At 38.9% G+C, this 16,597-nt stretch overlaps 2 protein-coding genes across 4 annotated transcripts in view; both read right to left on the bottom strand.

The window, feature by feature from the left end:
• Nucleotides 1-16,597, bottom strand: part of LOC137240422 (zwei Ig domain protein zig-8-like) — a 467,000-nt gene that overhangs the window by 435,844 nt on the left and 14,559 nt on the right. The window lies entirely within an intron of this gene.
• Tmem214 (Transmembrane protein 214) overlaps nt 12,937-16,597 on the bottom strand; it is a 99,837-nt gene continuing 96,176 nt past the window's right edge. The window contains exons 10-11 of the mRNA XM_067766655.1: nt 13,807-13,925; nt 12,937-13,736 (exon numbers count right to left, since the gene is read on the bottom strand). Coding sequence (XP_067622756.1) covers nt 13,622-13,736; nt 13,807-13,925 — 234 coding nt within the window. The 3' untranslated portion in view covers nt 12,937-13,621. The remainder of the gene's footprint in view (nt 13,737-13,806; nt 13,926-16,597) is intronic.

The following is a 16,597-nucleotide window of genomic DNA, read 5'->3' as shown; positions in this document are numbered from 1 at the left end:
ACGCTGCCTTACCAGCGTAGCCACTGACATTCTTGGTTGAAACGAAACCAAAGCCAACATCCTTTCGGCCCATACAAAACGAACGAACCATTCGCAATTTGCTGTTCGTCGCAGCTTTTCACTAACATTCCTTGTTTTGCTTTTTACTCCGAAAACTCGCCGTGCGTAAACTCAAAGGGTTGTTTACAGTTAGTTTCGATTTAACAGTATTAAGTGGTCCCATGTTGCACTACAGTTCTAAAGCTCACAACAACACTCAACTTCAAAATAACGTAAATGTTAAATAACTTCGTGGTGTATCCATAATATATGCATCGATATGCATAAGCACTAAGTCCATAAGCACTTTCAAGTTCCTATAATATTATTTTAGGTAAGAACTGTCCCAAAAAAATATTTTCACCTAAGCTGTATCTGTTATACTGAGCATCCAAGCTTAGTTTGTGAGAAATCATGCTGTAAACTTTGAAATTGTAAAGAATCCTTTTGAAGCTTAATTCATTTTGTCAAAGCGTCTTTAGCCAATATCTTTCATTTTAAATTGAGATTTTGTGGTATGAGAAGATATAAAGCTATTTTCCATTTAAAATTATTAAACTTTTTAAGTTTGGTGTTATTAACATGCATTGTTAAATGCTGTTCTAACTAAGTTTTTGTTAACATCTGAGGTTCGGAACGTTCTAATAAACTTCTTCAGAACAAGTAAGGAAGGCCAAGTTCGGGTATAACCGAACATTACATACTCAGCTGAGAGCTTTGGAGACAAAATAAGGGAAAAACACATGTAGGAAAATGAACCTAGGGTAAACCTGGAATGTGTTTGTGTGACATGGGTATCAAATGGAAGGTATTAAAGAGTATTTTAAAAGGGAGTGGGCCATAGTTCTATAGGTGGACGCCATTTCGGGATATCGCCATAAAGGTGGACCAGGGGGGACTCTAGAATTTGTTTGTACGATATGGGTATCAAATGAAAGGTGTTACTGAGCATTTTAAGAGGGAGCGGGCCTTAGGTCTATCGGTGGACGCCTTTTCGAGATATCGCCATTAAGGTGGGCCAGGGGTGACTCTAGAATTTTTTTGTACAATATGGGTATCAAAAGAAAGGTGTTAATGAGTATTTTAAAAGGGAGTAATCCTTAGTTCCATAGGTGGACGCCGTTTCGAGATATCGTCATAAAGGTGGGCCAGGGGTGACTCTAGACTTTGTTAGTACGATATGGGTATCAAATGAAAGGTGTTAATGATTATTTAAAAGGAAGTGTGCCTTAGTTCTATAGCTGCACGCCTTTTCGAAATATCGCCATAAAGGTGGACCAGGGATGACTCTAGAATGTGTTTGTACGATATGGGTATCAAATGAAAGGTGGTAATGAGTATTTTAAAAGGTGTGGGCCTTAGTTCTATAGGTGGACGCCTTTTCGAGATATCGCCATAAAGGTGGACCAGGGGTAACTCTACAATGCACGTGTACGATATGGGTATCGAATGAAATGTGTTAATGATTATTTAAAACGTAGTAGGCCTTAGTTCTATAGGTGAACGCCTTTTCGAGAGATCGCAATAAGGGTGGACCAGGGGTGACTCTAGAATGTGTTTTTTACGATATGGGTATCAAATTAAATGTATTAATGAGGGTTTTAAAAGGGAGTAGCCCTTAGTTGTATATGTGAAGGCGTTTTCGAGATATTGACCAAAATGTGGACCAGGGTGACCCAGAACATCATCTGTCGGGTACCGCTAATTTATTTATATATGTCATACCATGAACAGTATTCCTGCCAAGATTCCAAGGGCTTTTGATTTCGCCCTGCAGAACGTTTTCATTTTCTTCTACTTAATATGGTAGGTGTCACACCCATTTTACAAAGTTTTTTCTAAGGTTATATTTTGCGTCAATCCAATTACCATGTTTCATTTCTTTTTTCATATTTGGTACAGAATTATGGCATTTTTTTCATTTTTCGTAATTTTCGATGTCGAAAAAGTGGACGTAGTCATAGTTGGATTTCGGCCATTTTTTATACCAAGATAAAGTGAGTTCAGATAAGTACGTGAACTAAGCTTAGTAAAGATATATCGATTTTTGCTCAAGTTATCGTGTTAACGGCCGATCGGATGGACAGACGGTCGACTGTGTATAAAAACTGGGTGTGGCTTCAACCGATTTCGCCCATTTTCACAGAAAACAGTTATCGTCATAGAATCTATGCACCTACCAAAATTCACAAGGATAGGTAAATTTTTGTTCGACTTTTGGCCTTAAAAGTATACTAGACGAATTAAATGAAAAAGGGCGGAGCCACGCCAATTTTGAAATTTTCTTTTATTTTTGTATTTTGTTGCACCATATCATTACTGGAGTTGAATGCTGACATAATTTACTTATATACTGTAAAGATATTAAATTATTTGTTAAAATTTGACTTAAAAAAAAAAATTTTTTTTAAAGTGGGCGTGTTCGTCATCCGATTTTGCTAATTTGTATTTAGCACACATATAGTATTAGGAGGAATGTGCCTGCCAAATTTCATCATGATATCTTCAACGACTGCGAAATTGCAGCTTACAAAACTTTTAAATTACCTTCATTTAAAAGTGGGCGGTGCCACGCCCATTGTGCAAAATTTTACTAACTGTATATTTTGCGTCATAAGGTCAACGCACCTAAAAATCTTCATCGCTATATCCGTTTTTGGTAATGAATTATCGCACTTTTTCCGTTTTGCGAAATTTTCGATATCGAAAAAGTGGGCGCGGTTGTAGTCCGATTTCGTTCATTTTAAATAGCGATCTGAGATGAGCGCCCAGGAACCTACATACCAAATTCCATCAAGATACCTCAAAATTTGCTCAAGTTATCGTGTTTACGGACGGACGGACGGACATGGCTAAATGAATTTCTTTTTTCGCCAAGATCATTTTGATATATAGAAGTCTATATCTATCTCGATTAGTTTATGCCGTTACGGATTACCGTTATGCGAGCAAAGTTAATATACTCTGTGAGCTCTGCTCAGCTGAATATAAAAACATTATGTCACAGTGGGCCAAAATTGGTATTTAGTGTTCATAATCCAATAAAACCTTCATTATATCCAGCTGGGCAAAGCTCACAGAGTAAATTATTTTGTCCGCATGACTGGAACTTGTGACCGCATAAACTAATCGAGATGGATATAGACTTCACAATTCCTTAATTAGCTCTTAACCGTTTAAACGATATAGCCGTAGAGGTCCGTAGATCTTTCGAAGAACTTTTCTCTTGAACACACCCAGACTCGCTTCGCCTGATTTTAGTCATGGTCCATGCTTCTGCACCCTATAGCAGAACGAGTACGATAAATGACTTGTAGAGCATGATTTCCTTTGGCCGATAGAGGACTTCACTTTTCATTTGTCTACCTAGTCCAAAGTGGCATTTACGGGCGAGAGCTATTCTTCTCTGCATTTCAGAGGTAATGTTATTGTTTGTATTAGTTGCCAAATAGTATAGTATATAGTATATAATAGTATCTTTTAGTATTTCGAAATTTTGGCTGCCAACAGTGGCCAAGGCGCAATGCTCGACGACAGCAGGTACTTCGTTTTATAAATAAGAACTGATGGCGCGGATTTTTAGGCCGATGATATCAATGTCATCAGCATACGCCAGTACTTGCATGCTTTTAAAGTTCCAGAGCGGTTAAGTTCTGCAGCTAGTATAATTTTTCCCAGTATCAAATTAAAGAAATCGCACGATATTTGTCAAACTGTTTGGAACGGTTCGGAGATGTCCTTCCCAATTCTGTCTGAGCTGACAGTGTTGCTTAAAGTCAACCGTATTAGCTTTGTGGGAAAACCAAATTCAGACATAGAGGCATATAGGCAGCTCCTTTTCATGCTGTCGAAGGCAGCTTTAGAAACGACGAAGTGGTGATGTTTGTCAGTGGGCTTCAATCTTTCGCACAATAGGATTGACAGGGCCTTATATGCGATTTTAAGAAATCTGATTCCCCTATTTGTGGACTGGCCTAAGAACACTAAGACTTTTATCGTCGAGCATGGATGGGTCCGTCCATATTAGAGGTTTACGCCGATCACTTTATCGGCGGCGGCGGCGTAAGCTCTTTTATATACCGGCGGTGGCGGCGTGGGCAACGCGCCGGCTTACGCCGGTGTTCTTACTTTAAAAAGCTGAATTTTTCTATTTAAAAAAATAGTATTTAGGAAAGGTTTTGTTTGTATGTATTTAAGAAAATCAACCTGTTGGCCATTTCGGAAAGATCCGGGGTTTTTGCCTCAAGATCTCGCAGACCGTTCAAAAATTTGCAGGAGTAGCTTCTTGCGGAGGGATTGTCCCTCGTTCACTTACTCCAGAGAGGCTTCGAACCTAACCCCGTTCTTTGGAATTTTGTACTGCTGCGTCTGCTGAAAAGAAATAGAGATACATAAAATAGACACACTTTTGTCTGCATATCTCGTGCAAAGCGTGGTTTCGTCTACGGTTAACTCTTAATAATCGTCGCGAACACAATTTCTTTAAATCATTTGTGGCTCCTTGGCGGTCACGCACAAATGCGACTTACGGTTGCTATTAATGGTCTATTAATACTCATGACTCTCGTGGCACAGGGCGCCTCCAGTTTTTCGACTGTTTTTAAGAGCTACAATTCCCGATGTGCGAACAGTAGCAATCCCGACCACCAGTCGCTACCACGCCTCCCGATCCTCACATGATATGCCAGCACAGAAGCTATAGGACTGCGACTTGGAACTCATACCTTCGTCGACGTCACTTTCCTAGAAGCTCTAGGTGTAGCTCCGAAGACTTTCCAATGGATGCTTTTGTCGCGCTATGCTGCCGGGCTACACTAGAGAAACACCTTGAAACGTTAGGGAGTGACTATTCGGCCAAGGATATCGCCCTCGAAATCATAAGCCGTCTAAGTGCATGTCATTGCGTAACTCATGGGTGAAAATCGTATAACCCTCGGCGCATCTACATAATTAAAATTTTACACGGACCCTAGATAAAATTTTTAAAATGTAGACCAAAGTTTGCAGACGTTTGTGTTCACATCATTGATTTCAATAGTCTTCGTTAAATCAAAACAATATTTTAGAATGAAAGTCGACCGATTTTAAGTTGAAACACGTTTACTGCCATTTTCCGGCCTTATGATATAAGAGCTCATTATGGATGACCGCGTAGCTTCAGTTTTCAGACTAGTTCGACTGTCCACTACGTTAGGGTAACAGCACACACGGTCATTATTTCGACTGTCTTGGGAAAGCTTTTGTTCACCACTTTGAGTGTTCTTGCGAAGGACAAAGCCTCACCTGGTAAATACATACATATATGTGCCTACGTATTCACATTTGTAGAAGGAGCCGTAACGTGTAAGTGATATTTAAACTCGCTTGATAGGCTATAATCAATGTGATTCACTCCAAGGGACTAGTTTTGGATAGGGCCGCCAACTTTATTTCAAACCGGGTGACTTGGGTTTTGAGGGATGAAGTGCGAAAATTAAAATTAACATTTCAGACGCTATTTTATAGTTTCGCAAATAAACAACAGATTTTTGAATGTAAGCCCAAATGATTTTTCAAAACCTTCTCATACGTACATATATCCTCAACTTAAGTATGAGTTGAGAATCATTTCAAAGGAGTATTTATGCCCCTAGAACCTACTAAAGGATTTTGCATCACTGATTTCGCTTATTCTTTCAGCCAATCGCAATATAACATTTTTTTAAAAAGTCGGCAACTTTTTTGCTTTTTTAACAACTTGAGGGCAATTTGAAAACAATTTGAAATGCCTTGGGTCATTTTATTTGAATTCATTGTTCATTGTTAATTTTTTGAAAATAATATGCAAAGTGAGCATATAAATTTATTATATAACTTTTCTTTTAGTGTTTTATTTTAATAACTTGGTGAATTGGGTCATGCAAAGTTCGTGTTAAGCTGACATCGAAAGCGCCTGTTTTTTAAACAACTTTTGAACAGTTAAAGGATGAGTTAAATTTCGCAATTAGTTTCTTATAACCGGCAGTGATGCGCATCCGTTGATACCACTTTCGACCATATCCGACCAATTTTCGGCAAGGAAAATAAATGGCCTAAACAGTCTTAAAAAAAAATAAATGTAAGGCGCGATAACCTCCGAAGAGATCTAAGGCCGAGCTTCTCTTCCAATTTGCATCGTGTTGCTTTTGATTTTCCCTACAAATTGGCCGGACGGGACCTACATGTTTTATGCCGACTCCGAACGGCATCTGCAAGGCAGATGAGTTTTCACTGAAAGCTTTTCATGCCAGAAATACACCCGGAGCGCTTGCCAAACACTACCGAGGGGCGACCCCGCTTAGAAAAAATTTCTTCTAATTAAAAAACCTTATTTCTAAAATTTTTATGTTGCTTTGTCCGGGTATGAACCCAGGGCATACGGTGTGGTAGGCGGAGCACGCTACCATCACACCACGGCGGCCGGCCAGTCTTAAACGAGTAGAAAATATAGTAACGCGCCGGACGCCGCCGCCGCCGCCGCTGCGCCGATATTTTTGACATTCGGCGGCGGCGTGCGAAAAACGATCCTAATCGGCGGCGGCGGCGTTTATCGGCGGCGTATATCTCTAGTCCATATATTGCAAAGAAGCTGATGCTTCCGCCTTACCAACTCCTGTTGTTCTTGTAGTAGCATTGTTTCGCCCCACCTAATAGCTGCGACCGATCACAAATTGTCATCAATATCCTCTAACGGGAGTCCAAGGAAACTTGCTGTTTCGACAGGGGTGGACCATACTGAAATGGGTGGTATAGGCGTTGGTTCCACATTACAATTAAAGAGATGGTTGGTGTCACGTGGGGACACATTGCAAGCGGGGCATACATTTTGTATGTCGGGGTTGATTCTGGATATGTAAGAGTTTAACCTGTTAAAGTATCCAGAACAAAGTTGAGCAAGTTTGACACGCGTTTCCCTGGGGAGTATGCGTTCCTCTTCCGCGAGTTTTGGATAATTTCCTTTAAGTACTGGATTCACCGGGCAATTCCCGGCATAAAGGTCCGACACCTGTTTATGGAGTTCACCAAGGACCTGCTTGTATTTTTTCACTTCATACGGCTGGGTTCTCAGGTGCCGTATTTCCTCAAAATTCTTACGGAGATGACTCCTTAAGCCCCTAGGCGGTGTTGGCTCATCAATCAGATGTCTGTTGGGATGCCCAGGTTTCTGGGTATTCAACAGGAACTGCTTGGTTATCATCTCATTTCTCTCCCTGATGGGGAGTATTCTCGCCTCATTATGTAGATGGTGTTCTGGGGACATAAGAAGACAGCCCGTGGCGGTTCTGAGCGCAGTATTTGGCGGGCTTGTAGCTTTTCCAGTGGGTAGTTTTTAGGCTTGGCGACCATATAGGGGACGCGTAGCACGCAAACGGCTGGCCAATTGCTTTGTATGTGGTAATGAGCGTTTCTTTGTCTTTTCCCCAAGTACTGCCAGCAAGGGATTTGAGGATTTTATTACGGCTCTGGATTTTCGGAACAATTGCGGCTGCGTGCTCACCAAAATGTAGATCCTGATCAAACGTCATACCCAAGTTTTTGGGGTGTAGGACAGTCGGTAGCGTAGTGCCATCGACGTGGATGTTCAACATGGTCAACATTTGAGACGTCCAAGTTGTAAATATGGTCGCGGATGATTTAGCCGGTGATAATGCCAGGTTTCTCGAGGCGAAAAAACTGGAGAGATCAGGGAGGTAGCCGTTTATTCTGTTGCAAAGCTCATCGATCTGTGGGCCCGGGCCTGTGTTTTGGGGTCTAGCCCAGAACAAACTTTCCGATGCAACCATTCCGGACCCGGATTGGGTTCGATACCTTCCCGGAGCAAGAGAATATGGAGCAGTCCCGCTGCAAGGAGCTGCTGGGAGGATGACAATTTTTGGGAGGGACGCAACAAATTAAATGGGGTTACACTGAAATGGCAGTCCTTGGCCGCCGTATTTGAATATCTCCACAGGCTATCCATCAGCGTCCCAGACCTTGTTGTTTTTATTCTGATTATTGTTATTCTGACTTCGTCATAATCGGGTGGGGGAACATTAATTCCACGGTCAGCGATTGCGGGATCAGGTTCATCATCCCTGTGCGGTATATCGCTGTCTTGATTTAGGGGAGCCGATAATTGTTCCCTACATAATTTAAGTACTCACTGGACATCGGTTACCAGACCGACGTTTCGCGTTGTTACAGGAGTTTGCCTCGGATTTATAACCTTCCGTCTGTCGTCAAATTTTTTGATAAAGTTTGCGGGCGTTATTCGTTGTGGCTAGCGTTCTAGTGTTGTTTCAGGTAAATTCATTCCGAAATTTTTGACGGATACACAAATCTTTTGGAGTATAATTGTTTGTATATATTACGGTTAACCTTGTCATATTGGTTAAATTAAAAAAATTGGAGCATGAAACAATTTTTGTTTTGGAGTTTTACTCCTTTGTTGCGCAGATTCTAAAAAAGAGCATGGTCGTCCTGCTACCTGACCGCAAACCTGCGTGTTGCCAACTATCAGCATTTCTTTCGGAAATTACGTAGCACCACCACATCGCTAAATATCATTAATACTCATAGAACAATACCCGTTGCGCCAGACCTCCCTATCACACGGTCAATCACACGAAGTTACTGGAGCTCTCTAACCTTCCAGTTGAAAATCTTGACCACGTCCCTTAATTGTGGTAATCTAAATGCTTCTAACTAATTCTAGTGAGCTGCAGAACCTGAAAGGGTCTGGCCTTCCACCTATTCTCACAAGGTGGATGGCAACATCGAAGCCAAGGCGAATCAAACAACGGGTACCTGAGGGCGGTGTCCTATCGCCACTTTTGTTTAATTTTTGTCTCGATGCTCCGTTTCCCACCAGAAAGAGTTGCATTTCAGACTTGTATTAGTCCCCCAGCGGGTTAGGGGGCTTATACCCGCGGCAGGTATGCCTGTCGTAAGAGACGACTAAAATACAAAATTGATTCAAGGGCTTGTGTACCGCAACCCTTTCAAGGTGTTGCCAGCGCAAAATATAGCTTCTCCAATCCAAGTGTCAACCTCACATACCCGTGGCGAATCGTGATAATTTAACAGCCTATGCTCTGGTTCTTCATGGATCAAGAGGGTGGGAGGCCTTGAAGGTTTCATGTGATCATACTAAATCGTTCCTCAGATGGCCGGGCTGTTGCCTTAATTGTGGTTGTTACCGGAACGTACCGGATCTGCATCCGGCTAAGAGCCATCAACATCGATAACATCCCCAAGGCCTTCGGAGTTTCCTTATCACTACAACAACAACAGGAGTTGCTTTTGTCTCCTATACCGACTGACTGCATGATATTGGCAACGGGTTTTAGCCGTTCCATAGATGAGTTATCCAGTAAAATTGACAACTATATTCCCAGCATTTTTAGTATTTTCCTGTTACGTACCTGGCACTATCACCGACCATGTCTCGGCGACTTTGTGTATGAAGTGGTAAATGAGGGCATTATTTCACATCCACGTCGATGGCCTTACTCCTACCAAAAATACTGGGTACGACTTTCGCTAATTACCTGTTTTCCAGCGAGTATTAAAACAAAATCGCACCTAAAGACAAAGATACGCTGATAAATACTTATATAGAGCAATTGGGCAGCCACTTGTGTGTTACGCGTCTCTGATATGGTCGCCGAGCTTAAAGGAAACACACTTGCGGCAGCTGCAGTGTAACCGCCAAGCGATGTCTCCTTTTGACGCAACATCACGGAATTATGAACAAATAGCTCCTGTTAAATACTGTGAAAACTGGGCATCCTCCTAACAAACAACTTTGATTGATGAGGCCACACCTCCTAGGGATACAAAAGGACATCATATCAAGCAGATCCGGAGCACAAGAATTCAGCCGTTTGAGCCAGATGAACATAGGGCCTCTTTATGCTCATCCAAAAAGAGCCCATAAAGTCGTATGCCGATGAAAGCTCGGCGAGGATATCAAGAACGATTTCTGTTTAGAGGATATCCAGCACAATTTCTGAGTGATCTTACCTATTTGATGGGGCAAATTACTGTGACAAGAAGAATAGCAAAGGATCTGATGTTAGAATTAAAGTATAAGTAACTGAAGCAAAACTCGGCAAGTATTTGGCGGAAACCCATTCCCTAAGCGAGTAACCGCATAAGCCGAGCAAATTTCTTCATACCATGAAACAGCTCTTTTCAAAATGTAGCATAATGAAATCTTCAATCAGAGTTGGGTAGTAATGATTACTATAGGTATTCACTGAACCGTCAATTCCCTATTACATGTACATGAAGAAAGTAATCAACTCCTTTTCTCCACAGCAAAGGAATTGATTACATTTCAATTCCTCGAAAAAATAGCAAAAGTAATTTCGTTTTTTTTTTTTGAGGCTCCAGTATAAACAAATTTTTGTTTGTAATTGAAAAAAAAAAAATCTAAAAGACAAGCACCTTCTTCTTGGCAACATCCATGTCCCCTCGTCTCGCATCAGGACAGGTATTGTACAGTCATACCATCGCCGTTTGGATTTACTACTTTATAGTATCTTCTCCCGAATCGGATTAGTAAAATGACACCAGAGGAGTCAGCTTGTCTTATTCCTAGATTGGTTTCGATCCTTCCAGGGATGCACCGAACTGTTATTCAGACATTGCAGCATTTAGCCAACTCTTTCTGGATATGTAAAAATCTGATTTTCGATGGGTAATCCCCAGTATTTGGCATATCATAAAAGTCTGATCGTTAATAAATTTACCATATCTTAGTTTATTTGAAACCCGCCGTAAACTGCCAGAGTACAGGAGGTATCGCTCTTTCTATGAAGTGGTTCTATGGATTGGATAGAAAATTCGGAAGTAAAGAGTTGTTTCTACGACCAAGTATAACATTATGTAAGGCTCTTAATATTGTATGGCCACTATCAAAAGCTGATGGGATGATCCTGGAAATAAATAGGAAAGAAGTTTTCCGAAGTACTTATAGTGTTTTATTTACATATATTTTTAATTGGCGCTTAACCGTTTAAAACGGTTATGGCCGTCCGTTGGGCGTTCCGTGGTAATTTCGGAATCATTTTGGGGCTATTTTGGAGTTATGTCGGTTTGGTTTCATTTTCGGATTGTTTATTGGTCATTTCGGATTGGTATTGTGGATTATTTCGTGGTAACTTCGGGGTCTACTACGGCTTGATTTTGGTGATATTTCAGGCTCAAATGACTTATAGGTCAATTGGGGATCAATTCGGGATGATTTTGAGGGCTCTATCGTGGTCCCCCCATGGTAATTTGGGGGTCACTTCGGGGCTCACCCGCGATCATTTGGGTTTGGGATCACTTAGCTTTCGAGGGGTTACATCGGGATGATTTTGAGGACTCTCTCGTTATCCCACAGTGTCAGTGGGGGTCCATGTGGACGATATTCAGGACTTTCTGGAATCCTTCCGGGGTCACTTGGAGGTTACATCTGGATGATTTTGAGGACTATCTTGCGGTCCTTCCGTGGCTATTTGGAGATGACTACGAATCCAATTTGAGGTCTTTTTCGAAAGATTTTGGGGGCAGTTTGGGTTAATTTCGGGATAAGTTGGGGCTATTTAGGGGTCCCTCCATCTAACTAAAGGCTCATTCTCACATGTTTTTTTGCAGTAACTTCTATTTATTGTATTGTAACGATCTTGCAGAAAATCTATTGAACTACCAAATCGTAACATCCGTGATCGTATAACTCGTCACGTAAAAACATTATTTTCGGATTATGACATACGTGAACGTACTACTTTGAACGTAATTTTGGATCGCAATAGATGAATAAATAAAATATAACAACAAATTTCAAACTCTTATTATTAACAAAGGTAGAATTCAACCAAGCTTAATCCAAGGCAAAAGGAAATATTGGCGGAATTCGTGGCGAGACACCCGCTTTGGTATCGGCTTGCTTCAAATTTAACTTCTCCAGAAAGTAACTAAAAGCTTCTTAAGTTAAGCGAAATCTTTTCAAGAAACTGTGATAATTTTTTGTTACAAAGAATTAATACATAAATGATAAGTCCAAAGGATTACTACACTCTCTTAACCGCCTTCGGACTATCTTTCATCTCCTTCGCTATTACTGGAGCTCAAACAAAACAATAAAATTGGATCCATCGCAGATATTTATTTTATTTTTTATAGTTTTGGCAACCAATTTGACAGTTTAAAATCTATTGTGAGCTAAAAATACAATCAACCTAATGTGGATCGTAAAATTTATTGTGGATTGAAAATAAATTACGTTCCGTTTGCTATCGTATGTTATAATTCCATTTTGTTCATACGTTTGACGTATCACGTAATTTTCTTTCGTATGGTTGCCGATCCGTGATCGTATGTTACGATTCGAGCCCTGGCTTTGATTTACTTTTACGGCCTCACGGGCCCATTCCAAGCGTTAGCTCTAAAGGTCTGTTGGGTTGACCACTGCTCCCAAGCACTGGGCTATTATTAGTACTGCACGGTACTGCGAGACATCTCTCTACCACCCACTGCTCCGTACTCTTCTCCATTCTACTTCTTCATTTGGATTTTCAGCTCATTAACTGTCCACTACTTTCGTTCCCCGAGCCCGAAGCATCGCTTGTAGCGCTTGTCTTCCTTGGCTTGCTACTCCGTTTTCTCTCTCATACTAGTTATTAGCATAAGATCTTGAGTTTTTCATCTTGGTTGATCGACCACTTGCCCGACACGGCGGGCTCAGCGTTTTTCGCGGTTTGAGGGGAAACACAAATGGATAACGAGACCGATGAGCTTATACCAAAAGGCTAGTACGGGTGCTTACAGCTAAAGGGACGTATACATTCGCGACACTCCCCTAAACCTTCGTAGAGTCTTTGTACGGTTACAACAGAAACAAAAACATAATTATTATGTTTACAACTTTTAAATATATTTATTTATAAAAGTATTTACCATTCAAAATTCACAATATGAACTAAGGGAAATGCATTGAAGTATTTTATATCAATACACTAAAAGTTGATATAAATTGGAATATTATGCCACAATTGTATGCACCCTATAAAAATTTACTTAAATGCATAATTATTAAAAAAGACAGAAAATAACCGATTTTAAGTGCTTGGAATATAAGATTAACGCAAGCGTCATTATGTAATGCGTAAAAACTAACTAAAAGATCCATAGAAGTTTTGAATGTATTTTAAACTAAAGTAAAATACTATAAGTTAAATTCATGTTAATTTTTTATATCTTTAAATTACTTCAACTTCCGTGCAAAATTTGAAATTAACTAAAAGGTATGTTACTTTTTCTATTTGAATTATTTTTATTTTTTAGTATATTATTCGAATGTATGCAGTTCGAAATTTTCCATGTTTGCATTTTAGGGAAAAGTTTAATTTTTTTTAACAGTACCAAAAAAAGTTCCATTTAGATTTAAATAATGGCAACGTTACTTCAGATGTTACAAGATAGACATCCTATGCCATGTACTTTTTCTACTTTGTTGGGTGTACGGCATTTCTGTCAAAAATGTTTGTATGTATTGTTTCGACACAATTATTGTGAAAGTTTATGCGTCTTAAAATCATTTCAGCTTTGAGTAAACATCTACTTTTTTATGGAACAGATTATAATAATCTACTGCAGCATTACGAGTCTCATTCAGCACTTTGCTAAGGTTTTCGGGAGATAGGCGTCCACTATAATAAAAAAAATTTAAAACATGAATGATGCAAAATAATGTAATTGATACGGCATTTTTTTTCTTACATGAAAACTTGTGTCTTGAAGAATGTCACTGTTTTTTCAATAGTATCAGCTGACACAGTTCTGACCGCCGCAAAGGTATCCTCAATTTTTTTGGGTAAACCAGGAATATATTGCTCTATCTGAAATATAAATAATAAAAAAATGCAGTAAGTTAACTGATAGGCCAAATGGTAGATGATTCGGCTGACGTGGATAACTCTTGCTTTGAGAAACTAGAAAAGACATACGATGACTGCACCACCACGACTTCAAAACCACGTTTGGGGAATTTTACGGCAGGGTGGGCCAGGAAGGATCCTATAGTCGAAAAATTCAGTCTTCACGATATGGATTCTCTTAACGGGTTAAGATTGATTGACTTCGTCGTGGCTCTAAATATAGTAATTTACAGTACCAAGTCTCACTACCATAAAAAGACAATGAAAAAACTTTTAAGCACTTCCTTTATATAAAAGGATGAACAGGCAGCGAAAAACAATGTTGGTGAATTTTAATTTTGGAATTTTAACAATAACCATTATAAACATCGTATCAAAAATAAAACGGTTTACTCCCTGAGTGATCAGGAGTTCATAGAAGATAGCAAGCGAAAAATTAAAAATATATTACAAAAAAATGGGTATCCAAATAACATAATAGATACACTAACAACGACAGCAAGAAGTAAAACCAACCGAAAAAATGACAATGCCCAAATAAACGAAAACAACAAGAAAACATATATTGGCGTTACCTATATTCCAAAACTTACGGACAACAACACATTAACTAAAATTAAAATAAAATTAAAGAAAAAAAAACTTTTTTAAAAATAAGCTTTTATGATTTTGGTTAATAAAATTAACTAAAAAGTAAACAATAAATTGACTCTAAAGAAATATAACACTTTATAAGTTCATTGTAAGCTTAAACGATAATTAGGCTTTTTCGTCTGCGACAAAAAAATCTATATTGTACATAATTATATATTTTTAACATTAAAACTTTACACCTAAATTATTAAATCTTACAGTTTATATCACAGTCCTAATTGTTCTAATAAAAACGTGTTAAATTTTGATGGTATAATTAAGAACATTTAGGATCTCATTTTCTTGCTATCGCAATGTAACACGCTTTTATACAATTAAGACTGTGATATAAACTGTAAGATTTAATAATTTAGGTGTAAAGTTTTAATGTTAAAAATATATAATTATGTACAATATAGAATTTTTTTGTCGCAGACGAAAAAGCCTAATTATCGTTTAAGCTTACAATGAACTTATAAAGTGTTATATTTCTTTAGAGTCAATTTATTGTTTACTTTTTAGTTAATTTTATTAACCAAAATAATAAAAGCTTATTTTTAAAAAAGTTTTTTTTTCTTTAATTTTATTTTTTACTTTTTAGTTCGTTTTATTAACAAGTAATAGAAGCTTGTTCTTAGAAAAGCTTTAAATATAAGTAAAGGAGGTGAAACAAAAACACATATTTCAGTTACATCTGCGTATAATCAGAAACGATATAATATAGAGACATTGCATAGGCGAAAAATCGTGTGAGGCAAGCTTCACAAAATTCTAGTAGGTCACATTCACCACTTACCACAGCAGAATTTGTTAAACTACCACTGTCTGTATTTGTTATTTAATAATTATTTGTACACTTTTTATTCAGCTAATGTGTTCAGAATTTTAACTTTTACTCACTAAAACTCCAATCAGTGTATTTCTGTGCTTAAATTATGTTAAAAATTGTGTTAAAGTTTTTGGTGTGGTGAAAGTGACCTACTAGAATTTTGTTACGCTCCGCTGCTTTCCACCAAAGTTCGCGCATGTAATATCTTTATATTCAAAAATTTTTGGTATAATGCGGATTGGAATTTATTAGTACACATTTTATGCGCAGCAACTTCAGCGGTGTATTCAAAGTTTAAAGCATAGTAAGTATAATACTGTTTTCACACAGAAACTTAATGATCTCATTTCACCTGCTAATGAAATCGTAAATTTTTTGCTTTCACACAGAAGTAACTGCTCGATTAGTATGAAGGATGAGACAGGCAATCATGGCGGAACGATACAAGGTGGGAGCATGGTGACATACCTACAAACAAAAAAAATTCCATGTACTTGTAAATTCGATGGACAAATGTCAAAATCGTACTGCGCCGGTAGTTGATGTATCAAATCAAATAAAAAAGGTTATAATCAGCTGTTCGATGCGGCCACCTTGTATCGTTCCGCCATGCAGACAATGACATTTGCTTTGAAAACTAAGAAGCGGAAACGGAAGCGGAACGCTGCCAACAGAGTTGCATTGTGCTTTTGACTTCATTAGGCATTCGATTAGCTACTAATGAAATAATAATAGATTCGAATTTTGTAGGGAAGATTGAGCTCAATAAGCGTCTTAATGTAGAAAACTGCCTTTATTATTCAATAAGCCGTGTGACAACAGTATAAGTATTGAAGTCATGAGCCTGGGCATTCACGCAATTTTAGTGATGTAAATTGCATGGCGCCAGCGCCAATGCGGTGCCAGCTCAATGGTAGCTCATTGACGAAATGACTCCAAGCCAATTTTTGACGCTACTTAGTAGTGAGTGCGTAGTACATTTTACTTGCGCTATTGAGTGAAACGACTTTTGTGTGTCAGGCACGAGTTTGGTGTTATTGGCGCTACTGGCAATGATGACACTGAGCTGTTGACGGTAGCGCTGCTAGTTCAGATTTTGAATCAGAGAAAGAATTGATGACCCGTGTAAATTATTATGGCTTTGGCCGTGTAAATTATTATGGTGTATTTG

The sequence above is a fragment of the Eurosta solidaginis genome, chromosome 2 (assembly GCF_040869045.1).
Source record: "Eurosta solidaginis isolate ZX-2024a chromosome 2, ASM4086904v1, whole genome shotgun sequence".
NCBI lineage: Eukaryota > Metazoa > Arthropoda > Insecta > Diptera > Tephritidae > Eurosta > Eurosta solidaginis.
Note: the sequence above shows the minus strand (reverse complement) of the source record. Positions and strands in the feature narration are given on the sequence as shown.